Raw genomic sequence first — 26143 nt, 5'->3', positions numbered from 1 at the left:
ACTTCTGGCTTTTGCTCCATGGAATGAGACGCACCAGCAACACCTTGTTCAAGCAATATGTTCAAAACCGGTACCAAGTACGCCACCTGCATGAAAAAGTGTTAAATTTTAGATGACTTAATCAACGAATATCACAAAGGGTTTGTGGAATACCTTAGATGCAATTGGACCTTTTAGTAGTCGTAATTACCAGCGTGCCCACTCAAAATTACTTTTACTTCAACTTACCCAGTTCACACCGAACCCTTCGAATGAAGTCAGTACCAGGACATCCAGGTTTCAAAATTACTAAGCGTTAATTAATTGGACTACTGTTTTGCCGGAGCCCGTGACAGCACAACCAATTAAATTTCTTTTGGCAAGAATACCTGCAACGGAAGCTTTCTGAACAGGTGTTGGTTTTATGTAGCCAGAATTCTTAAGTTTTGAAGTAGTAGTAGGTGCAGGCCTGCTTCTTAGAATGATGTTATGTGTTGAGGTACATCTTTTCCTGTAATCTAAAGCAAACCGAATAGATATTTTCAAGTCACAAAATACAGTTTGAAAAATGGCTTACCTGGAGGACTACTTTCACATGTCACAGCTTCCGGAATATATTGTTCACTCGGCTTTCCATCTTCCGTCAATTCACTGAATAGATTCGGGCAGCTTTCCGAGGTGTGGCCAGCTTCATTACGCTGTGGTAAAACAATGAACACTGCAACATAAAATATTTTTGTGAAGATACAGTTGGTGCTTATGTTGTAACACTTGCTGCCACCAATGCCTCCTCCTTGTGGGAAATCCCTTGCTACATGGCCCTCTTCTTCGTTAAAAATGGACACCTAAAACGTTTTTGTTTTCTTTTTTACCTCATGGCAGGTATCACTTCCCCAACCGCCACGGTTTTGTCCTTCGAGAAACGTCCCCTTCCCCATACTATCAAAAGAACCAAGAAGTTAAATTCGCACATCTTTTTCGATATTTTCATCTTACTTTGTGACGTCAACGGGCCACTGCCACCGCCCCCACCAGCTTGTGGACACTCTCTGGCAAAATATCCTTCTCGGCACTGTTAAACAAAACCATATCAAAGTAATCACACTAGGAATACAAGAAAACACTTACCTTGTGACAAAGGGCAGAAAACTAGATCAGAATGAAACAAATCTTTGCGCGTGCAGACATCAGATGTCATCTAGCGGTTAGAAATAACAAAGTTTTTCGACTGGCATCTAACGTCTGGCTTAAGAAACGTTTTTAACAGTGCCATCTAGTGTCCGGAAGAAAAAACTTTTTTGGACTATCTAGTGTCCGGAAGAACGAACTTTTACAGTGCCATCTAGTGTCCGGTAGAAGAAACACTTGGGACAGTTCCATCTAGCGATTCGAAATACTACGATGCGACTGCCATCTAACCTCTGGCACAAGAACCACTTTAAAGTAGTATTCGAAAACTTCCTCCCGTTCTTGTGCCTCGCGTTCATCCACTTTTTCGCAACCCTCTTCGTCTTCCGACCCTACATCAGCACCTTCCTCAGCTACAGGACCACGCGGTGAACCAATTAGACCTGGACTTCTTCAATTACTTCTTGAGCTACTCCGTGGTCTTCCTCTTCTTCCGGTTCCTCTTCCTCCTCAACTTCATCGTAATCTCCTTCCAATTCTTCTTCCTCCTCTCTCCCAACAGATTTATTGTCAACTCCTTCAGCCTCATCGCTACTAGAATCCAGGTCATAGATCCACGTCAAATCCATAAAGACGTATTGAACTAGACGATGTTTCGTAACGTCGTCCACGTCCGGCCTTAAATACGCCGATAGCAAAGCATACAGTGATGGAGGTGGATAAGTTTGAATGTCCCGTTGGTTTGTTGTGCCTTTTTCTTCTGCCAACAGCTCCAAGACGGACGCAGGGACCAGTTGGTCAATCAAAAGAACTTCAGCTGCTTTGACAGAGGAACTGAGACTCTCAATCTCAGATTCCCTATTCCGGTAGAATTGTTCCAGCTGGCGGCGAGGATAGGGCGATAAACTGCAGCTTTCGTTGACGTTCGTTGAGTTTCGAGTGTTCGTTGAGCGTTGACAGTGCAGCTGTCGCTCCATTTCTTGGCACGAGTGATCGAAAAGGATGTTGCAAAGATTTTCACGCAGGGAAGTTGACTACTTGCTGCCATGCCCATTTCTCAACAAAGTACGCTCGCAGTCCACCGAAAAAAATCATAGGTCAGACTTGTTCATTTAACCCCAAAGTTCTTTCACATTTTCACCACGATGAGGTGAAAATGTTTGCTCTAGCGATCGATCGTTGAATTTTTCTTGGTTTCTGTTAAACTTTAAATTATTTAACTTAGAGCAAGTGACGTCTCGTACGATCACCAGGTCAATGCAATGAGAAGTTGTAAAAGTAATTCAATTGTTTTTCTTTGTTTAGGCTATTCCCAAAAACTAATTGAAATCGTGTTTCATAAGCCACATTTTTTTAACTGGTAGCCCTACGTGGTAGGACCATCGAAGCTCTTCACTAAGTATTAAAACAATAGAATTCGTTGAAGCATTTTTTTTAACAGCTTTATTTTTTAAATCCAAATTATTTCCGAAAGTACAGGCAATCTGTAGTAACCAACATTGAATTTCTGAAAGAAATCGAAAGAAAAGAGAAGATGGAGAGGTATAACTAGGAAAATGTAAGTATGCTTAGAAAACCTGTGGACTTTCTTCAAATCACGTCCCATCTAAACGAAGGTGCAAACTTCACATCACATTCAAAATGGCAGCTATTGAAATTTAAAAGACTAGTTTACAGTGTCTGCAACGATGGTCCCCTATTTTCAATAACTACAAATAGACGGCATCTAAGAATCAAGAATGAAACGTAAGTGAAGGAATGAAAAATGGATCATTTCTGAATAAGAAAACCTGTCCACTTACACAGTACTAAAGTACTTACACAGCAGACAGGTATTCAAAGTATCAAAAATGATCATTGTCATCAATTCTTCCTTCAGTCTGATAGAACCTTCTGAAACCAAATACATTGGCTGAAACTTGGTGGCATCATGATAACCGAATGAAATTGGGGGTGGGAGAGAGGTGACAATGGCCATAACGATTAAAAAAATTTTCCGCTTTAACAGCATAGTAATTTCATAACCAATTATGCCATTGTCGTCTCTCTTCACCTATTAACGTTCAGTGTATCAAAATGCCGATGTTCCGTAGCCAATGCACATCAGTCGCCAAAGTTACAATCAAAAAGAAATGAAAAATCGATACCAATGACAATGACCATAATGAGATTAGGGAACTGCTTCCTTTGACAGCAAACAGGTTTCCTAAGCGTCAAAGATGTTCATTGTCGTATGTCGCCATTCACTTCCGTCCAGTAGAGCATAATGCCATCAATTTGCAGCCACCACATCGAATCAGATCAATTTTGCCCCTTCCTTCAAACGTTACGAATTTAAACAAAACCAAAGCACACAGAATTATCTAAGCTTCAAAACATATTCATTGTTAGACCTTCTTCTCCTCTGCTTTCATTTCGTTGTTAGAAGAACGATGTCCAAACATCGTTTTGAGTCTTTTGAAGAATTTCTTCCCCTTTTTTTCTGCCTTTGGCTCCGGAAACATTTCTTTGGCGAAAGCCACTTCTGCCATCTTCTTCTCAAAATCGATATTTTCGTTTTCGACAATCACTTGCAGGGCTTTTTCTCTTCGCTGGACAAGTTCGGTTAGTTCCGCGCGCTCTACTTCCGATGACGCAGAAGCAAGTTTGTTTTTTTTATTTTTAAGCTCGTCTTCTGCATCACGTATAACTTCGCAGGACCTCCTTCTGTCATTTTCATAAATATTTTTAAGCTTAGAAAAAGTCTTCCTGAGGTTGTCGATACAGTTGGATTCTTCGAGCTCAATGACTAGCGGTTCAAATTCGTTCTCGGACTCGGCCCTTTTTATCTCGAACGCTACCATTATGTCCATTATGGTCTCTGACATGTGCTGCTCATACTCTTCGCGATTTTCATTATTCTTTTGCTTTGCCATCTCGATGCGTAACCCCAAGTAATTGATCATAGAACCGGTCAAGTCTAGCACTGTTTTAGGTCCGGCATCTGATTTTGTTGACTGCGCTTGGGGAGGCGTTTCATTTCCCGTTGTGCGTGTTATTTTGATCAAATGCGCATTTTCTTCATGTAAACGGAGCTTGTGGAAGTGTCTACGACCCAGGAAGTTGGGCATAGCCTTATATCCTGCACACACGTAAATTGGGGTTTCAAATGATTCGCCGTCTAATTCAACAAAGGGGTAGAAAAATCCAACGAGGTCATCCCATTTTACGTGCTCTTTGAACTTCCCTGTACGCTGTCGGAAAATCCGACGTCCAACACTGTCCAAGGGGACGGTGAAGAGATAGACGGGTAGAAGCGGAGATGCGGGGCACTCGGAACCAGAGAGTCGGTTGCCGGGGTAAGTCCATCATGAGGCGGGAACTAACCAAGAAGTTCCCGGTGACGGTACGAGAAATACCGGTAGACGGTAATAGATGGAATGTAAGCGGGACTTGATGCTATAAGTTCCGACGATAGAAGGTGGAGACGCTTGACTATAATATTGAAATAACCGTACGTAGTTTACAGCTATGTAGGGCGGTCTCTGTCGAAAAGGCAGAAATGAATATTAAAGACGCCCGATCTGGAGCCAGTTTTAGCCCAGAGGAAATGAATATTTAAAACCCATCGTGACTGGAGCCAGTTTTAGCCCAGAGGGAAGAGGTCAGTGCCGGAGGAGTAACCGACAGAGGGTCGGCCAAGGAGAGTTGGAGGTTGGAGGTCAGCGGCAGTTCCTGAGGCTGAAACGGGTGACGGGACAACGGTGACATCTACTCCAGCGTTGATATTTATGTTCGTGCTATTATATATATCAGTCAACGGTGTTTTGTAAATTGAGTATATAAAGGCCGGTTTTGGCCGAATATAATACACACGAGTTTCACCGAAGCCCCCGGAGTCGGCTCTTCATTCCTGCTGGTAATTACTATCAAGTTTCGCTTGTTATCACTTGTGTTGCTGCCCGTCGCAACTGGCCGTCAACTTCTGCCCGGCCGTGATAAGCTACTTCCGCCCGTCAGCCCTCTTCGTTCTGCCCGGCTCCTTTTCTCGACGGCTACAACGAAGCTGCTTTTGAAGCAATTTTCATCCGGATTGGATCCTGTTTTTGCCGTCGCTTCACTTGAAGATCCATTCGACCCGGGGGCACTCGACGCCAAGGATCGCAAGTAATCTAGCGTTTTGTTATTCGTGTCCGTCATATTGGCCGCGCCCCGTCTCGGCATCGGTTTTGAGGTCGTTGGCCTCCAGAGCAATTGTCGGGCGTCGTTGCGGTCCATTCCGCCAAGTCATAGTAGCACGGTGGCCCAACCGGCTGCCTAGACGTATCGCGGCTATTGCATTGGGTTTCAGAGGACCCAATACCACTACTTTACGCTGAGCCGGCAGACTCCGGCATTGAGAATCGCCCGGCCAAGGGGCATATCTCAAATACGCTTCGCCATGACCAAAGTGATCTTCGTAAAAGGCGTTAAGTCTGGCTCGTCTAATTTTTGCCATTGGTCTAAACTGATGATGGAATGTTCACAGCCTTTGTCAATCACCATATCCACTTGATGCCCGTTCATTGTTACCTGCACGGACTTGGTCTGGAGGTCGGAGAAAAAGGCCCAGACGAAAAAGGCCCAGACGAAAAAGGCCCGGGAAAAAGGCCCAGACGAAAAAGGCCCATACGAAAAAGGCCCACTTTTTTCCTAATTCAAAAGTGGGCCTATTTCTCCATTGGACTGGGCCTTTTTCTCCGCTCAATTTCCATTTTCTTACAAACTTTATGTTTGTTTCGAAAATTGTATTTACCACCTTCTATTCCGTGGAATTTGGAATGTACAAAAGTTGCTGAAACCGTGATCTTCTTTAAGGTTTGCAGAGATCAAACAATGTTAGCGTTTGTACGCTAGTTAATCTTTGATTATTTATTCGGTTGCAATCTAATGTCGGATTATATTAGTATTTATATATTGCTAATATCCCGTTTAATAAAGTTCATTTTTCACAATTTTTGTTTATTGAACTACCATCGCTTTTTTAAATATAATACAAAAAATAAATGTTTTTCGCACTTAGCCTTGTTCTGTCCACCCTCTTTCATTATTCCCCCAACCCCCAGTCCATCTCCCATATAGCTTCTTTTTGTCGATACTTATGCCATAGGTAAAGACCACTGATTCGTTGGGAATACGGAAACTGAATGAGTTCCGCGGGGCTTTTGTGGTTGCTGGGAACAAAAATATATGTTACCACGAAGACTAGTTTATTATCATTAACATTTGATAAATAATGTTTATAGGAATAATATTACAAACTTAAATTATCGTCTGAGGCAAGGACCAAAACAAAGATTATGTAATTCAATATTGATTCTAATACCATTTATTCCTTATACATTTTCAATTCTTTTAACAATTACAAAGAGCCCAATAAATATATTAAAATCATAACCTACTGCTATAAATCATTCTGTCCGTTCTTCGTGTCCTGTTTTCACCTTTTGCACATTTTCAAGCAGCTATTGATTACCTAATTACACATCACATAATACATTGAGATATAAGGAAGCTTTACACTTTACGTTAACAAAGCTACTAATAATGACAAATCAATTTTCTACCATGACGGACTTTTTTTTAAAATGAGAGTCCGTTATTAGTGAAGACACTAAACCTTTTTAAATGAATCTAAGATATTTTTTCTTCAAATTTTCCACGATCATGGAAGGCATGCCAGTGTATTTTTCTATAAAACTATCACGACATGGCTGCACATGAAAGAACAAGAGTTTAGCTCATCCATGAGTCAGTATCAGTCTTTCATATGGTAAATTTGCCTTTTTTCTTTAGTTTATTCAGTTTATGTTCTTTCTTTTCAGTTTTATTTTTCTTAATGTTGGCTTTTCTCTTTTTCTGTTGTTATTCCTTTCTCTTTTCCTTTTCTTCGATTCGTTCAGCGCAATTTATGTTACTTTCTGATTTGACCTCGTTCATTAATTGATTTGGCAAGCAATTCCACATAGTCTTTTACCTATTGCAATACAGAAAGGTTAAAAGTTTTGAAGATCTTACAAATATTTTTGTCAAATTGAAAGTTTACCTGAAAACCTTCAGCTATTTGCAGAGCACCTTTTCATGCCTGTTTCTCTTCAATGCTTCTTGCATTCTCAGCTTCAGCTTGGCCTACCAAGATATTCATTTTTGGTTTAAGTTTTATTTTCTTTCATTTTAATCGTTGCCACTTCTGGATATAAAGTGGTCTTTTTCAGAATGGGTGAGGAATTAGATAGTTCTCCAAAATCAAATTTGCTGGAAACTAGGCAGCCTTCACTGTTAAAAATTGGTGTTGCCAGTGTACTTGCTAGTCTTGGTTGAGGAATTTCTGTTTTAACAAACTCTGAAAGACCAGAGGTTGATGACACAGATACTGCCTTGGTGGCTCGAGCATGTTTGGCAATTCAGGACCTCTTCTTCTTACTTTTTCTTTTTAATTTCTTCTTCATTCCCTCTAACTTCCGTTTAAATTGATTTTCGTTGTCTTATCAGACAATTCCAGCTTTTCCTCTGAAAATCAATGGAATAAACTGGCCGGTCTTCCTTAAATGTAAATGTTAACACATACCTGTTAAGTGTGAGGCGTTCATTCAGTTTATGTTCTTTCTTCTCAGTTTTCTTTTTCTTAATGTTGGCTTTTCTCGTTTTCTGTTGTTATTCCTTTCTCTTTTCCTATTCTTCGATGCGTTCAGCCAACTTCTTTTTACTATCTGATTTGATTTCATCTTGTTTCATAATAGATTTAGCAAGCCATTCCACATTGTTTTTTACCTATTGCAATACAGAAAGGTTAAAATTATTTAAGATCTTACAAATATGTATGTCAAATTGAAAGGTTACCTGAAAACCTTCAGCTCTTTGCAAAGCACCTTTTCATGCCTGTTTCTCTTCAATACTTCTCACATTCCAACTTCAGCTTGGCCATCCAAGATTTTCATTTTGGCTTTGAGTTTTATTTTATCGTTGCTAATTTTCAATCTAAAGTGTTCTTGTTCAGAATGGGTGAGGGATTAGATAGTTCTCCTAAATCAAATTTGCTGAATACTAGGCAGCCTTCGCTGTTGAAAATTGGTGTTAGCGGTGTACTTGTTGGTCTTGGTTCAGGAATACCTGTTTTGACAAACTCTGTGGGATCAGAGGTTGATGACACTGATGCTGCCTCGGTGGCTTGTGCAAGTTGGGCAATTCAGGACCACTTCTTGTTATTTTTCTTTTTTAATTTCTTCTTCTTCAATTTTTCTAACTCCTTTTAAGTTTGGTTTTCATTGTTCTATCAGACAAATCCAGCCTTTTCCCTGAAAATAGATGGAATAAGCTGGCCCGTCTTCCTTAAACGTAAAGATTAACACATACCTGTTAAGTGTGAGGTGTTAGCTGCTAGACATTCTTCCTGTTCAACACCAACCTTATTGCTATTGAGATCGTCAACTGTAGATACACTTTCAATTGGAATGTAACAGAATGTAGAAAAATAACAAGAAGTGGTTCTGAATTGCTAAACTTGCAGAAGCCACCGAGGCAGCATCAGTGTCATCAACCTCTGATCCCACAGAGTTTGTCAAAACAGGTATTCCTGAACCAAGACCAACAAGTACACTGCTAACACAAATTTTCAACAGTGAAGGCTGCCTAGTATTCAACAAATTTGATTTAGGAGAATTATCTTATCCCTCACCCATTCTGAACAAGACCACTTTAGATTCAAAAGTGGCAACGATAAAAAAAAAACTCAAAGCCAAAGTGAAAATCTTGGATGGCCAAACTGAAGTTGAATGCGAGAAGTATTGAAGAGAAACAGGCGTGAAAAGGTGCTCTGCAAAGAGCTGAAGGTTTTCAGGTAAACTTTCAATTTGACAAAAATATTTGTAAGATCTTCAAAACTTTTAACCTTTCTGTATTGCAATAGGTAAAAGACTATGTGGAATTGCTTGCCAAATCAATTAATGAACGAGATCAAATCAGAAAGTAACATAAATTGCGCTGAACGAAACGAAGAAAAGGAAAAGAGAAAACAATAACTACAGAAAAAAAGACAAACCAACATTAAGAATTAAACTGAAAAGAAAGAACATTAAGTGAATAAACCAAAGAAAAACAGTCAAATTTATCGTATGAAATAATGATACTGTCTCATGGACAAGCTAAACTCGTGTTCTTTCATGTGCAAGCCATGTCGTGATAGTTTTTTATAACAATACACTAGCATGCTTTCCATGACCGTGGAAAATTTAAAGAAACAAAATCTAAGATTCATTTTAAAAGGTTTAGTGTCTTCACTAATAACAGACTCCCATAAAAAAAGTTCTTCATGGTATAAAATAATTACAATGGATTTATAATTGTTAGTAGCTTTGTTAACGTCAAGTGCAAAGCTTCCTTATATTTCACTGTAGTATGTGTGTGTAATAAGGTAACCAATAGATGCTAGAAAATGTGCATAAGGGAAAACAAGACACGAAGAACGTAAAAAATCATTTATAATTGCTGGAAAAGCGCGCGTTCTTACCAGAGACGTAGATGGTTCTCTCGTACTAAAGGTGACGTTATTCTTTAACAAAAGGTTGCTCTGTAACAAAAGCAATGCATTAACTATTTCAGTTTTACTCATAGACGTTCCTAGGCAAATCAAATATTCCTGTTTTGCTCGAAATATTTATTGCTTGGGTGAAAAGCGCTCCAATCCCAGTCAGCAGTCACCGCCTAGCTGGCATAGTTATAGCAGTAGGTTATGATTTTAATACATTAATTTGGCTCTTTGTAATTGTGTGAAGAATTGAAAATGTGATAAGGAAATAAATGGTATGAGAATGAATATTGAATTATAATATTCTTTTTTTTTACTTTCAAAACTACTATATAAATTTCACACGATAAGTGCGAAAAACATGTATTTCTTATATTATATTTAAAGCAGCTATAGTAGTTCAATAAACAAAAATTGTGAAAAATGAACTTTATTTAACGTGATATTAGCAATAGATATATACTAACATAATTCAAAATCAGATTGCTACCGAATAAAAAAATATAAATTACCTAGCGTACAAACGCTAACATTATTTCATCGGCAAACCTTATTGAAAGTCACGGTTTCAGCAACCTTTGTACATTCCAACTTCCACGGAATAGGAGGTGGGAAATATTTTTTGGAAACATGTTAAAGATTGTAGGAATTTGGAAATTTAACGGAGAAAAAGGCCCAGACCAATGGAGAAAAAGGCCCACTTTTCAATTTGGAAAAAAGTGGGCCTTTTTCGTGTGGGCCTTTTTCGTATGGGCCTTTTTCGCGGGCCTTTTTCGTCTGGGCCTTTTTCGTCTGGGCCTTTTTCTCCGCCAATCCTTGGTCTTGATGGGTTTGTCTTCTGTCAAAAATCCCGGTTTAACTAATTTCTTTTTCATTCGCTCGAAGAACGATGGCTTCGACTGTTTGACGTCCTTTGCAGGTGTCGTGTTGATCGCTGCGCCGCTTACTGTATCGGTGTCTGTGGGAGGGGGCTCGAGCATTCTTAACAGCTCCTTCCGGCGCCCAAGAAACGGGGATGCTTTTGATCTCGGGACTTGCTCCATTACGCTGGTAGTAGATTCATCCACTATGCCAGAATCGTCTACTAAAATATTTTGAGCAGAATCAGTTTCATTTACCGGTGCGCTGTTCTCTGCTTGGCAAACAGATCTCGGGACTAGCTCAATTACACTGGTAGTAGATTCATCCGCTATGCCAGAATCGTCTACTAAAATATTTTGAGCAGAATCAGTTTCATTTACCGGTGCGCTGTTTTCTTGCTCTTGCTCCCTACCGTATTGTGCCGTCTGCATTCGCAGAATTTTTTTCGTGCTGATCAATTCTTTTTTTGTGCTGATCAATTCTTTTTTCGTTTGACGTAACAACTTTTTTAGTGCTTTCATTTTCTTCATGTCGTTCTTCTTAGCTAACCGAAGTTGCTTCTGATTCACTTCTATCTGCCTTTCTAGTTTGTTACGCGTCTCTGCTGCCTCGTTTAATGACAATTTCGCCGCAGTCAGATTTCTATTTGTCCGCTTCGGTTCATCTTTGTAAAATTTCAAGTCAGTGTCTCGAAATCGAAATGGTATCGATTTTTCATTTCTTTTTGATTGTAACTTTGGCGACTGATGTGCATTGGCTACGGAACATCGGCATTTTGATACACTGAACGTTAATAGGTGAAGAGAGACGACAATGGCATAATTGGTTATGAAATTACTATGCTGTTAAAGCGGAAAATTTTTTTAATCGTTATGGCCATTGTCACCTCTCTCCCACCCCCAATTTCATTCGGTTATCATGATGCCACCAAGTTTCAGCCAATGTATTTGGTTTCAGAAGGTTCTATCAGACTGAAGGAAGAATTGATGACAATGATCATTTTTGATACTTTGAATACCTGTCTGCTGTGTAAGTACTTTAGTACTGTGTAAGTGGACAGGTTTTCTTATTCAGAAATGATCCATTTTTCATTCCTTCACTTACGTTTCATTCTTGATTCTTAGATGCCGTCTATTTGTAGTTATTGAAAATAGGGGACCATCGTTGCAGACACTGTAAACAAGTCTTTTAAATTTCAATAGCTGCCATTTTGAATGTGATGTGAAGTTTGCACCTTCGTTTAGATGGGACGTGATTTGAAGAAAATCCACAGGTTTTCTAAGCATACTTACATTTTCCTAGTTATACCTCTCCATCTTCTCTTTTCTTTCGATTTCTTTCAGAAATTCAATGTTGGTTACTACAGATTGCCTGTACTTTCGGAAATAATTTGGATTTAAAAAATAAAGCTGTTAAAAAAAATGCTTCAACGAATTCTAGTGTTTTAATACTTAGTGAAGAGCTTCGATGGTCCTACCACGTAGGGCTACCAGTTAAAAAAATGTGGCTTATGAAACACGATTTCAATTAGTTTTTGGGAATAGCCTAAACAAAGAAAAACAATTGAATTACTTTTACAACTTCTCATTGCATTGACCTGGTGATCGTACGAGACGTCACTTGCTCTAAGTTAAATAATTTAAAGTTTAACAGAAACCAAGAAAAATTCAACGATCGATCGCTAGAGCAAACATTTTCACCTCATCGTGGTGAAAATGTGAAAGAACTTTGGGGTTAAATGAACAAGTCTGACCTATGATTTTTTTCGGTGGACTGCGAGCGTACTTTGTTGAGAAATGGGCATGGCAGCAAGTAGTCAACTTCCCTGCGTGAAAATCTTTGCAACATCCTTTTCGATCACTCGTGCCAAGAAATGGAGCGACAGCTGCACTGTCAACGCTCAACGAACACTCGAAACTCAACGAACGTCAACGAAAGCTGCAGTTTATCGCCCTATCCTCGCCGCCAGCTGGAACAATTCTACCGGAATAGGGAATCTGAGATTGAGAGTCTCAGTTCCTCTGTCAAAGCAGCTGAAGTTCTTTTGATTGACCAACTGGTCCCTGCGTCCGTCTTGGAGCTGTTGGCAGAAGAAAAAGGCACAACAAACCAACGGGACATTCAAACTTATCCACCTCCATCACTGTATGCTTTGCTATCGGCGTATTTAAGGCCGGACGTGGACGACGTTACGAAACATCGTCTAGTTCAATACGTCTTTATGGATTTGACGTGGATCTATGACCTGGATTCTAGTAGCGATGAGGCTGAAGGAGTTGACAATAAATCTGTTGGGAGAGAGGAGGAAGAAGAATTGGAAGGAGATTACGATGAAGTTGAGGAGGAAGAGGAACCGGAAGAAGAGGAAGACCACGGAGTAGCTCAAGAAGTAATTGAAGAAGTCCAGGTCTAATTGGTTCACCGCGTGGTCCTGTAGCTGAGGAAGGTGCTGATGTAGGGTCGGAAGACGAAGAGGGTTGCGAAAAAGTGGATGAACGCGAGGCACAAGAACGGGAGGAAGTTTTCGAATACTACTTTAAAGTGGTTCTTGTGCCAGAGGTTAGATGGCAGTCGCATCGTAGTATTTCGAATCGCTAGATGGAACTGTCCCAAGTGTTTCTTCTACCGGACACTAGATGGCACTGTAAAAGTTCGTTCTTCCGGACACTAGATAGTCCAAAAAAGTTTTTTCTTCCGGACACTAGATGGCACTGTTAAAAACGTTTCTTAAGCCAGACGTTAGATGCCAGTCGAAAAACTTTGTTATTTCTAACCGCTAGATGACATCTGATGTCTGCACGCGCAAAGATTTGTTTCATTCTGATCTAGTTTTCTGCCCTTTGTCACAAGGTAAGTGTTTTCTTGTATTCCTAGTGTGATTACTTTGATATGGTTTTGTTTAACAGTGCCGAGAAGGATATTTTGGCAGAGAGTGTCCATAAGCTGGTGGGGGCGGTGGCAGTGGCCCGTTGACGTCACAAAGTAAGATGAAAATATCGAAAAAGATGTGCGAATTTAACTTCTTGGTTCTTTTGATAGTATGGGGAAGGGGACGTTTCTCGAAGGACAAAACCGTGGCGGTTGGGGAAGTGATACCTGCCATGAGGTAAAAAAGAAAACAAAAACGTTTTAGGTGTCCATTTTTAACGAAGAAGAGGGCCATGTAGCAAGGGATTTCCCACAAGGAGGAGGCATTGGTGGCAGCAAGTGTTACAACATAAGCACCAACTGTATCTTCACAAAAATATTTTATGTTGCAGTGTTCATTGTTTTACCACAGCGTAATGAAGCTGGCCACACCTCGGAAAGCTGCCCGAATCTATTCAGTGAATTGACGGAAGATGGAAAGCCGAGTGAACAATATATTCCGGAAGCTGTGACATGTGAAAGTAGTCCTCCAGGTAAGCCATTTTTCAAACTGTATTTTGTGACTTGAAAATATCTATTCGGTTTGCTTTAGATTACAGGAAAAGATGTACCTCAACACATAACATCATTCTAAGAAGCAGGCCTGCACCTACTACTACTTCAAAACTTAAGAATTCTGGCTACATAAAACCAACACCTGTTCAGAAAGCTTCCGTTGCAGGTATTCTTGCCAAAAGAAATTTAATTGGTTGTGCTGTCACGGGCTCCGGCAAAACAGTAGTCCAATTAATTAACGCTTAGTAATTTTGAAACCTGGATGTCCTGGTACTGACTTCATTCGAAGGGTTCGGTGTGAACTGGGTAAGTTGAAGTAAAAGTAATTTTGAGTGGGCACGCTGGTAATTACGACTACTAAAAGGTCCAATTGCATCTAAGGTATTCCACAAACCCTTTGTGATATTCGTTGATTAAGTCATCTAAAATTTAACACTTTTTCATGCAGGTGGCGTACTTGGTACCGGTTTTGAACATATTGCTTGAACAAGGTGTTGCTGGTGCGTCTCATTCCATGGAGCAAAAGCCAGAAGTTGTAATTGTCGCACCCACTCGTGAATTGGCCATTCAAATTCACCGGGGGGCGTGTTAATTCTCCTACAATTCGGTTTTAAAATCTGTGATTGTATATGGAGGAATTGTCACGAGCTATCAGCGGTCAAATCTTCAAGCTGGGTGTAATATTGTTGTCGCGACAGCGGTGCGATTCAACGATTTCCTCGACCGTGGAGTATTTGTCTTGCCGGGGGTCAGGTTTTAAATTTTGGACGAAACTGATCTAAATCATTTGGGGATTAAGCAATCCTGGTTTTGAACAACACCAGAAGAAGACGATCAGGAAACTCAAGTAATACCAAAAGCGCTGCTAGGAAGGGCTAAACGATATATTGCATAGATCAAATGAAAGATGGTTGCTCACGTACGCAGTGACACGAAACGGCTCGGCTTATCTTGAGCTATGACAAAGATATGATTGTAAGGTTGGAATACTCCGACGTGCGGTACTGGCATGAAGTGCATCAGGAACAGTAACGTATGCTAAACAACCTAAGCTACGCGCTCTAAGTTCCCGACATGGCATTCCTTACTAAATCGCCAATATGTTCCGGTATCTGACAGTTTTAGACCGCCAGATTGCTCTAGTAAATAGGCATCTACTAAATATATTGGCGTTATCAAATACCGGGGCGTAATGGTGGTTTCGTATTGAACAGCGGCTATAGAACGTGCCATGCCGAGATCAAGTTCTGTACAAATCGTAACCATTTTAATCGTTAAACAGTGACATCTAGCGGAGGGAAGTGAGGTAAGAGGAACGCCATCTAGTGGTCAATACCGCAGAATGTAATGAATTGAGTCACATGACATTTTGACAGTAAACAAAATAAGGATTTTTAAATCACGGTATAAACCTTTTTGTTTCATCATTTGTTTAGCACCAGTAAGTAGGGAAAATTCACTTTGCATTTTGTAATTTTTTTGCCAGGGTTTTGCTGAGTGAACTTGCAGTTCTGTAAAGTTATTCGAGATAACTGCAAATGGTAGTCCCAAAACCGGAAGAATTTTGTCTGTCATCTTTACTACGTGAACTTTAAAAGGCCTTGTTATACCAAAGGGCGCCAAATGGAGAAATTGGGCTTCATCAACGATTCAAGTAGTTGACATTTACAACTAAATTGTTAATGTTTAAATTTGATTGTATTTTCTTATTCAGATTCATTGATTTTAACAGCCTGGTTGCAAACTTTTAGCCATAGCATTGCAATCAATGTATTTATAATCCAGTCTTCAACACTCACAAATGCCAATGTACACAGTTGTTTCTACGCTGAAACGTTTAATCTGACAATGATTTGGTCAATTTTTTTTTACTGGTTGACACTTCAATTTTTTAATGTTTGATGTAAGTACCAGTGTAGATGTATTCTCGTTAGAAGTAATCGTAATGTCCTAAATGTGCTCTTCTTTAGTGAAAATGGTATTGTACGAAGCTTATCAATTATTTTTTATTTATTCCGATTTAGCAACCACTTTTCGATACTTAAAAGCGAGGACCGAATGGCACCTACACTTGGACTGGATCGGACGGTTATTTGGTCGAATGGCTAGCGGCAATATTAAACTTTACGTAGGTTGAACTTAATTTGTCTGCTTATTTGTTGTTTGTTATTCTAAAAAACTACCCTCTTTATTCCACAGGTATTCGTTCGTGCTAATTAATCAAACTATTGCGCATATGTACGGGACGCATGAGGGTTTGTTCTATCAACTCATAAATGATGAGGTAGCGGAAAATGGTTTATGCATTGATTTTCAGTAGATAACTTATGGGCATCATGTTTTTTTATTTTTAAATTCTGTAAGGGTATCGACGGCGTGGCGAACTCTTTCTACTTAACGATGGATCGTGTAGCAAGGATGGACTATACCTTCCTCTCCTGACATGGGGGGATGGATTTAGCCTTGTTGTGCCATGTATCAAGGAATAAGAAGAACACTTTGAGTCCGTCTACCATTGATTCAGAATTAAACAGCCAACCCAAAGAAGTAAGCAATATTTCGCAGCAAAGAAGTCTTTTTACTTGATTTGGATTTCATATGTTCTATGTGATGAACATCATGACGAATCAAGGTGATAATCAAATTTTTTTTGCACTTAAGAAATTTTGGTTTAATTCGAGGCATTGGTACTGGACTTGGATTCTTGACGTTTTTGATTGAACAGATTTATTCAAACTAGAAGAAGCACAGACATCGTAAGTTGGCGTTAATTAAAAAAACAATACTTCAGTTTGATGGTAAGCTTGATTAGTGGATAATTCATTAGTAACTTTTTTTACATTTTGAAAGTAAGCTTGAATGTAGGAGAAAAGTAGTGTTAGATAGTAGTGAAGCTTAGTTTCGTTTCTTGAAAATTTCGCCATCAACTGCAAGAAGTTATAATGAATCTGTAGAAATGTGTTGGTTTTCTTTGTTTTTCAGCATCTGTGTTGAATTCACCCATCTGTCGTCATCGTCAATAGTAAACGTATAGTCAATCTTAACTAATAATTTAACAACTATTTTCCTGATTTTTTTTTTTTTTAAGAATACTAAGTTATTAACGGGTTTATTCCTGTTTAACATATAAAATTTTATCAAATTATTTAAGTGTTTCAAGTGGTGACTTTAATCCCTAGTAGAACAAGATATCTTCACACAATCTTAAAGATAGCGATACATCTATGTACATCTTAGATATCTTACTACTATCTTTGTACTAGCTTTGTACTAGCTAAATGTCATGGGGTGGAGATATCTTGTTTATATATCTTACGAATATCCTAAAAGCCACTTTCTACATAACTGTATAGGGAACTTATCGCTCTAAAATAAATAGTAAATACAAAAAAAAGAATACATTTTTTAAAGACAGTTTATTTTTAAAATCCGAATTACAATTGGCAAAGAAACACAAGTTACAAACTGTGACAGGAAGACATTCAAGTCTTATTATTAATTAGAATCGCTGCTGTTGTCTTCCGCCGCAAGTTTCGCTTGTTCTGCCACAAAACGCCCTTTTGCATTATGAAGATACGATTTGGTTTCAGCGACGAACACTTCTTTTTCCAGATCTTTAAACTTTGAATTGGAGATGATTCTAACTAAATATAAAATATTTTTATTTAACTACTTATTTTACTCTTTACTTATATTTCTTCTCTATATAAAATGGTTACCTCTTACTAATTCCGTTATACGACAAGAGTGGATTCCTTTTTTTCCCATTCCGCCGTTTACTCTCTTATCACGTCTCCCAAGCCAATTTACATCCTTAGAGAGTGAATCTTCAAATACTGTTCTCCACGCTCTTTGTACACATAGTCGCCTTCAGAATTTTTGGAATTCTTTTTTACTGAAAGACGGATTTTTCGGACTATCTATTCATGAATGAAAGAGGAGTTTAACATACTAAATGAAATATATAAATTATTGAAAACTTACTAGCTTCTTCAGATTTTCATCTTTTTTAAGAATTTTTTCGAATGCTTCCAATACTAAGTTTTTTAATGGAAGAGAAGCAATGCCTTCATCTATTTCCTCAATGCATTCGTTAACTGGATTAATTTTTTTATCGATCATAGACAACTTTTCATTAATCTTGGCAAGGTCAGAGAAGTATTTCTCTTTGTCGTGATTGACTTTCTTTGGAATGGGAAGAGACGATGGAGAATCCGTAGTATAATAAGACGAAGAATCTCGGGATGTAGAAGGGCCGGAACTACTTTCAGCATCTAAAAAAATATGGTTAAGGATTATACGTTTAAAATGAAAATATTCTGATTAGTTACGAAGTTGCAGATGATGTGATTCATTTGGCCTATAGCTTGTTATTGCTCCAATATTTTGCTGGCTCGGAAATTCAGGGACAGTTGATGGTGTTTGATAAGAAGAATTCATTAAATGTGAATTATAGTTCCAGTACGGCTGCTGCATTCCCCAGTTGTAATGACCACCATTGTACTTAAATTGCGGATGCATATTTTCTGATATGTTAACAATAAACAAAATAAAGAAAAATATGTAAAACAGTATTGAAAAAGAGGTTGATGAAAGAAAGGTATTTTTTATGATTACCGAACTGGTGGATTCCATATGAGTCGTCGGAATTACCTATTTAATGCACAAGAATATTTTGAAAAAAAAGGTTTCATTAAACTAGAATTAACATTACCAGACTGAATCGACTGTTGAATTTGCATATCCACAGGAGACGACGAATCTTCTGTAATTATAGAATAAGGAGAGTAAGGTAATTATAGAAGGAGTGCACTGCACATTTAATCCGAATAGTAACGGCGAACAAAAACACGATATAATAGACAAGACAACAGTAACTGAACCAAAAATTAAGAAGTAAATAATATCATTATTACCAGGTTGAAACGATTGTTGACTTGGCATATGCACAGGAGACGATGTATCTTCTATAATTATAGAATAAGTTAGGTAATTACCGCAAGAGTGACCGGCACATTTGTCCGAAAAGAAACGTGAAACAAAAATAAACGATATACTAGACGAGACCACAGTAACTGTACCAAAATAACGAAATAAGCAGCATAATTACCAGGCGCATTCAATGACAGAACTTCGGCATTGGAACGCACTATTAACGCTTCCAGACTTGACATATCGCTATGAGGTAACGAAAATTTTTCAACTTAATAAAAAATTGCGTTGCATGAATGTTATGCAACAGTGTATTAAATATTATAATTACGAGACGAATTTGACGAAAGGACCACAGCATTAGAAGACAAACGTTTATCAGAACTGGAGGAACCTCTCTACTAGTAGAAGCAGCAGCAATGACTAAACGAAATGACAATAAGACTTGGTTTATAGGTTTGTTAAAAGTTAAAAATCAATTATCCTTTTTAGTTGACGTTGAAGCATTGCTGGATTGTTTAGAAACCAACAAGGCTCTAGGGGGTATTGGAAGCAAAGTAGAAGTGGCCATTCCTTTGACAGAGTTTGTATGGGAGGCTTTCTTAATCGTCTTTCCTTTGCTGGGTGCTGATTTTTTAGGTGGGTGAGAGACTCTTCCTCGCTGTCTATTTCTGTTGTTGATTGTCCAGGTATATTTAGTTTCTTCCTTTTAGGGACTCGTTTTCCTCTGCCTGAGTTTTCTTGATTAAGAATGGGCAGGCCAGTTTCAACACGGGGAAGACTTGTTCTTGCTTCTTCATACGTGTCTTTAAAAAGTAAGCAATATTGTTACATTAAACATACAAAATGAAGTAGTAACGCAAATTACCAAAAGTTCCAATTATTTGGAAATCCTCGTATCTCTGCCATGTTTCCTCATCAGGTGGAACGCCACACTACAAAATTTGGATTTGATGTGCAGCTGAATAACTATCATTCGGTAAATAGAGAATGTCTTCCTCTATCCAATTTTCTGCCACTACGTAAAGCCAGTTATCTATTATAGGTAATATTTTGGGAACTTCAACAATACAGCAACAATACAAAGGTATTGAATATCTCATAATATATCTAGCAGTTAGCTGGTAGATATCTATAAAGACATATAAAATTGATATGACTTTTTGATATACAATAGATATCTTAGAGAACTAAATACATCGGGTAGACATATATATATCTTAAAGATAGGAGTAAGATATCTTGTTCTACTAGGGATAGCGGAAAATGCCCTAAAACATTTCCCCAACATCTTTGCGTCAAATTATATTTAACTTTAAAGTTTTATCAAATACAACATGTAATTTAACAGTTTCAAGCATCGAATAAAAATAAATTTTGTAATTTTAACTGATGGCATTCGCGTTACGTTTTAGTCAAGATCTACTCTACAATGGGATAAATTTTTCGTAGAATAAGTATCTCCGAGAGCTATGTGTTGCAGTATCATGCTGATGGTAAAGGGTGTATTCAATTTTTAATAACTTTTGAATTTTCTTCTTGGTATGTGCAGTGACGTGACAGTACTGGTTGGTGGTGTTATCTAGGGATAAACCTTTCCATTTTCCCATCCAATATGTAATACAGCTCTGATTGTATAACTACAGCAATATTCCCTGCATAACAAAGGGAATGTTCTCATTTTCTTTAGTGAACTGTTCCGCGCCAGTAGTTTTTAAAGTCTGTTCAGTTCTTATTGCCATTTTTGGCAATCGAAGAGGCCCAAGAAGAATATTGATTTTCTACCAGACTGCCATTCTGCCAAAGATGTCTTCGTAAGCGATTCGGTATTTGATTGATGGTTTAGAGATCATGGGTTTATTAAATAAAACATCTTTAATTACAGAAAGGAAGGTTCCAAATGATAAGCCCATCAGTATCGTGAAAACGATATGGATATTTTGGTCCAACCCTCACACATGGTGTGTTCCAAGTTAAGTGCGTATGTGAATTCTCATGGAAAATGTGATCCAAGCCTCCCATGTAACGGTATTTGTTTCATTTAAAGCGAAGCACAAAAATTGGTTCACATCTATTCTGTGGTCACATTTTACCTTGATCTTAATTTCTCTTTCATTCCAGTCTCCTTGATGACATTTTGCAGCTAACCGTAAAAGATGTCCAGCCATTATATTTCCCTGTTTAAGAATAGAAGACGAAAAGAGATGCTAAATTTTCAAAGAACGCTACTCAGACGACACGGCTAATTGCTGATTCATCCCGAACAGTAAAGAGTTTTATTCTCTTAAATTCAAGTGCATATCTGGGCTCCCTTCTTTCTGTGGCCCCGTTTCCCCTAAATTTCTAATAAGCCCGTAGGGGGGTCATGCCCCTACTGTGATCAGCAGTTAAAGGTTGTGAGTGCGCTGTCCGGAAAGGGGACGTGGGGGTCCCCCTGGCTCGATGATATCTTTTTGAGGGTCTTGGGGCTACCCACATATCCGAATAACGGTTAATCGCTCACGTGAAAACTTGTCCTTATCATCACTCTTCATCCTTTTCCGGCTTCTCTTAGCCACGCACCGGGTAATCTCCCCGGTGAGTCAACTAAGGTAGGGGGAGACTCTACTCATGTGGTAGAGTTTTCTCCTACCTTAGTTGACACAAAAAAATTTTACATCAATAAAAATTGTTTTTTTTTAATTCAAAAATCTTTTTACTTATTTTGTCTTTCTTGTACCTTATTTTATACGTCTACATGTAATCCGCATGAGGTATTTCTTCATTTATCTTTTGCTGATATGCATCATTCTGGGATTCGAACCTCAGACATTTCATATCTCAGTCGAACGCTCTACCATTGAGCCACTGTTAACCATACAGACGATAATTCCCATTTGAAAGCGTATCGACTTATCCACTACAAACAAAGGTATTAAGGAAGAAATTACATATTTGTATACGTTGTAGATGGCTCAATGGTAAAGTATTAAACTGATACGCTGGAGGTCTAGGGTTCGATCCCCAATCCAGTTCATGAAAATACTCTCATAAATAAAAACAAACTTTATTTAAAAATCTAACACATTTTTTATTGTCCCTCCATCCTCCCACAAATCCTCCACTTACATTCACATCTTACAACACAACACAATACAAGACATACATAAATAACTAACTAACAGGTTGGCTGCCACGCCACTAAATTTACATTAATTACGTCGCTATCGGAAGGATAGCGACCAAGGGGGACTTGCCCGCTGACAAGTCCGGGCTGACATGATGATGGAGACCGTTGTGGGAACGCACACCCCAGGTCTCCACCACACATCGGACAAAGGGAGTCCCTCTGGTGCGTTGCCTAATTGCCTTTCGGCGAATCTTGGGCAGTGGCAACTACTCCACCTCATGACAGATAGGCCATGAGGCAGAACAGCGCGGCCCGTCCCTATATAGCTAAAAAAAAAAGGGGAGCAAACGGGCGTGGCAGCCAACGTGTAAATTAGTACTACACAATTACACAATAAAAAAATACAACGATACCACAAAGACCAGGCGATGACGTGGCGACCACGAGGCGACGGGCGAGGCGATGATGGCGCGACGGGCGAAGAGAAGACGTGGCGACCGGGCGAGAAGGTGACGTGGCGACGGGAAAGGCGAAGACGGGGCGACGGGCGAGGCGAAGACGGGGCGACGGGTGAGGCGAAGACGGGGCGACGGGCGAGGCGAAGACGGGGCGACGGGCGACGGGCGAGGCGAAGACGGGGCGACGGGCGAGGCGACGACGGGCGAGACGAAGACGGGGCGACGGGCGAGGCGACGACGGGGCGACGGCCGAAGCCAAGACGGGACGACGGCCGAAGCGAAGACGGGATGACGGGCAAGGTAATGACGGGCGTGGCGAACACGAAGAAGGCTTTGTTCTTAATCGTAAAAGTAAAGAAAAAGAACCAGTTAGTGGGAAATATAAGATTGTTGTTGTAACCAAACGTTGAAAGCAATTCGACTTACTTCTGCTGTCCGAAGACTGAAAAGACTGTAGGGCCAGCAAATAGGCAGCAGACAGCTAAGAGTTGGCAGTTCTATGGTTGAATGTTCAATTTAAATAAAAAGGCAAACTATATGAGGCAGAAGAAAAATTTAAAATACCAGTAGAAATTGTGTTGAGGTACATGTCTATGTCTGTTGGTAGGCTAGGTCGAGATTACAACTGCCGAAATGACTGTTGTTACAGCTGATACTGCAACGAAGATGAATATGGTGCACTACTCAGATCACGATTAACAGTAGACCATGAGTGGTTAAAGAGTAGAAGAATGATATTATGGTATTCCTACCCATAGGATTTGCATCTTTGGTGACATTCCTCAACAGGACGTATTCTTTACAAACGAAGTTTCATGAGCTAAACCTTAGAAGCAAAATCCATCAATGAGATTCTGATAAAAAAACATTAGTCCTATACCTCTCAATGAGCACTCGTATAGTTTTATGAATGCAACGTAGTAGGTTGCTAACAGTTTTTTGGTTTGTCAGCTGACATAGTTGATTAAAAGACGTGTACCATAAACACCAAGCATTCTGTGGGCTTCACTTCTAAAACACACTCAGGGATGAAAACGTACAGAAGCACCATTAGTTTTTCTTAAGTTTTCCATTGGAATATGACATATTTAACAGAAACTTTCGAACACAGCTTTCACCGTTCACACTTAGTCAGCAAGTAAATAGTGACACAGCAGCGTCATCTTGTTTTCCAATTAACAACCGAAAAATTCATCAAAATTGAAAATATTGCTTTTTTGAGACGGGAACTGCATTGATGTGAACTCTTTAAACATACTTTTAGATCGTGAATCACTCACACACAATCACATTTTTTCACTGACTTTTATTTATTTATCCAAAAACCTAGATATTTCTAGGAAAATACATGATTTGGGTTCACAGTTCAACAAGGATGCTGATTGCGCTTCACACACATCTAGAAATTTCGCAAGTTGACGTATCTCTGGATTGTTAGCTAGTCAACATCTGCATGATAATACACTTTTCTTTTTTTTTTGAACAGCTGCAATGGTATTTCGGTCATAAGTTCCACGGAAAAATTTCTCCATTGAGGCAAGAACGCCAATTGTGCGTTATCTTGTGCCTATTTTCAATTAAATGGATACGCCGTCACTTTTCTGATCGGAAGAGCTCACTTTGGCCTGGAATATTGTTTTGAATGGTGTAATTAGTATACATTGCATACATTAAATTGGATCAATTACTTTTTGGCATACGTTCAATTGTGTGAGGCTGTCAAACCGTCGACAGGCGGTATCTAAAGGAGGAAATCAGCTACGAGCTTGCGGACTCTAAACAAACGCAAAACTAATAAAAAATTATAAAGATAGCCTGAAACCAAATTGTAAAGAAAATTAATTTTAGTTTCCAGCACTTCATCAATCAAACATCGTCAACGTTGGCACAGGTGATTTTTCCATGTTCATTGTTTCAGGTCACCAATTTCTACTATATGATTCAAGAGGAAATGAGGTTACACGAACAGAAAATTAACCATACAATTCAACTGATAGATAAAAACACCATGATGCGTGGAAGTGAAATACACCACATCACAACTGTTAAAACTGTCAGAACATTCACCACCCATGCAAAACATTTTCTGATTCATTGATCTTCATCACCTAGCCTATACCACGAAAACCAAACACAATTAGTGCATAACGTTTTGCTGATGAAAGCTAACATATACCTGACAAATTTACTGCAGACCAGCAATTCCTGATGGACTCCCACACAACATTCCAGATAAACAAAACAGTAGTTATTCCTAAACAAACATCTTGCAATAGTGGTCAATATAATGCAGTAACTGGTAAACATAAAATCTCACATGAACAACAAATGTGAACGGAACCATTCGAAAATGAGGTAAACAATTTCAAAAATGAATTTGCACAAAAAGGATTTTAACTAAAACACTACCAGAGAACGAAGTTTTTCCTTCCACCTTTTCCTAATTTTAAAATCAATTAAAGAAACATAATTGTTAAGCAAATCTCACTGTGTACCTTTTTGTTGGTTGAATTTGGGAATGGCTTACTAGTTGGAATAAGTTTTTTTCTTTTACCCCAGATTTGCTTTCCGGGCAGCGCACTTCCAACTTTTTCTGCTGATCACAGTATCTGCATGACCCGCTGCAGAATTATCGCAAGTGAAGAGGAAATCGGGTCACAGATACAAAGGGGCACAGGTACACGTTTATTTTCTTTAAATACCATAACGAGTGAAATAAACGAATCCGAAGAGCTTCGGTAATCATTCCAACTACCATAATTTTTTTGGCACTGAGCCTCCGTCAATTTTCTTTCCCAATCCTTTATAATTAAGAATCTGCCTTTAGAAAAATAAAACAAAAATCAGTGTAAATTTCTTGTCAATTGAATTACCTAAAACTGTGGAATCCTAGAGACATAATATTCTGCAAACTCTTTGAATCCCTTGAAAGCAGAAAAATTTCTGCTAAAAGGTCCACGTTAGCCAGATACAGGTCAACTGGTACTTCCTTTTCGACTGGCATTGGCAGTGATAAATAACAAGTAGGATCAAATGCAACTGAGACCTCATCAGACCCCATACAAACCAAAGCCAATTTCAATACCCAACTAAAGAGATCTACTACTACAGAATCTATCTGTATTCTACTTATGATAAAATACCCAACATTCATGTGCAGCTTCCTGAAAAATAAAATGAGTTGGAACACAAGTGAACCTTGCTAATAAAAATTTGTAGCTATTTCACCTATATTTTGTCAGTGTCCATCGATGCAAGACTTCTTCAAAATCGGATTCAGATGTTCGTCTCAGCCCCCCAGAACAACGTAGAGTAGTTCTCGCGAAGCAGGGTGCTGGTATCCGGGAAACTGCAGAGCAAATCTACCGACTTGCAACTTACCCAATTCAAAATCGTTACGATGCACAAGTTAAAAACCTAGCTTTTACAAAGCAAGTAAATGGTATACCTTAAATACACTCGAAGGTAATGCATGGTCACCTTGGTAAGGTGTCCGCCAGACCACATCGTTCGTACAAGATGGCGCCGAGCATTTGCAGTTCCTCCCTTGGATTTCACCTACAAAAATAAAGGTCTGCCACGTTCGGCTGCCGTGATATAACTAGCCGCGACGACGCCATGATAAATGTGGCCATCAGCAGCTCAGCTCAGCACAGCACCTGGGCCACCTAGCGACTAGCCCCCTACGAGCCTAAAGCAAATATTTTGTTT

At 39.1% G+C, this 26143-nt stretch overlaps 1 protein-coding gene, 5 long non-coding RNA genes and 1 pseudogene across 11 annotated transcripts; 1 reads left to right on the top strand and 6 right to left on the bottom strand.

Annotated features, from left to right (window-relative positions):
• Positions 1–26143, bottom strand: part of LOC130686343 (MFS-type transporter SLC18B1-like) — a 96527-nt pseudogene that overhangs the window by 55998 nt on the left and 14386 nt on the right.
• On the bottom strand, positions 158–1113 carry LOC130686364 (uncharacterized). Its single transcript, XR_008999864.1, has 3 exons — positions 976–1113; positions 557–918; positions 158–497 (listed from the first exon to the last, which is right to left on the bottom strand). It is a non-coding gene; the product is annotated as an uncharacterized LOC130686364 (long non-coding RNA).
• On the bottom strand, positions 6754–8580 carry LOC130686360 (uncharacterized). 2 transcript variants are annotated; one of them, XR_009421123.1, is made up of 6 exons: positions 8479–8580; positions 8236–8420; positions 7966–8183; positions 7694–7896; positions 7172–7635; positions 6754–7102 (listed from the first exon to the last, which is right to left on the bottom strand). It is a non-coding gene; the product is annotated as an uncharacterized LOC130686360 (long non-coding RNA). The 2 variants fall into 2 exon arrangements; XR_008999860.2 differs by having other exon boundaries at positions 7966–8420.
• LOC130686363 (uncharacterized) lies at positions 15235–15789 on the top strand. Its single transcript, XR_008999863.1, has 3 exons — positions 15235–15337; positions 15420–15587; positions 15648–15789. It is a non-coding gene; the product is annotated as an uncharacterized LOC130686363 (long non-coding RNA).
• LOC130686350 (uncharacterized) lies at positions 17903–18454 on the bottom strand. Its single transcript, XM_057509504.1, has 2 exons — positions 18265–18454; positions 17903–18207 (listed from the first exon to the last, which is right to left on the bottom strand). Exons 1-2 carry the CDS (start codon positions 18452–18454, stop codon positions 17903–17905), a joined length of 495 nt encoding a protein of 164 aa, XP_057365487.1.
• LOC130686361 (uncharacterized) lies at positions 18643–19291 on the bottom strand. Its single transcript, XR_008999861.1, has 4 exons — positions 19197–19291; positions 19044–19111; positions 18850–18900; positions 18643–18698 (listed from the first exon to the last, which is right to left on the bottom strand). It is a non-coding gene; the product is annotated as an uncharacterized LOC130686361 (long non-coding RNA).
• On the bottom strand, positions 23719–25722 carry LOC130686358 (uncharacterized). Of its 5 annotated transcripts, none has more exons than XR_009421114.1 (6): positions 25661–25722; positions 25135–25596; positions 24928–25053; positions 24609–24872; positions 24121–24545; positions 23719–24057 (listed from the first exon to the last, which is right to left on the bottom strand). It is a non-coding gene; the product is annotated as an uncharacterized LOC130686358 (long non-coding RNA). The 5 variants fall into 5 exon arrangements; XR_009421116.1 differs by having other exon boundaries at positions 24928–25249; positions 25306–25596; XR_009421115.1 differs by having other exon boundaries at positions 24928–25233; positions 25306–25596.

The sequence above is a fragment of the Daphnia carinata genome, chromosome 6, assembly GCF_022539665.2.
Source record: "Daphnia carinata strain CSIRO-1 chromosome 6, CSIRO_AGI_Dcar_HiC_V3, whole genome shotgun sequence".
Taxonomy (NCBI): Eukaryota; Metazoa; Arthropoda; class Branchiopoda; order Diplostraca; family Daphniidae; genus Daphnia; species Daphnia carinata.
This window is presented reverse-complemented; position numbering and strand designations above follow the sequence as displayed.

Coding starts and splice junctions, on each gene's coding strand:
- LOC130686350 (XM_057509504.1), bottom strand. CDS start 18,454: ATGCATCCGCAATTTAAGTACAATGGTGGTCATTACAACTGGGGAATG. Junction 18,208..18,264: donor ATCACATCATCTGCAACTTC/GTAACTAATCAG, acceptor ATATTTTTTTAG/ATGCTGAAAGTAGTTCCGGC.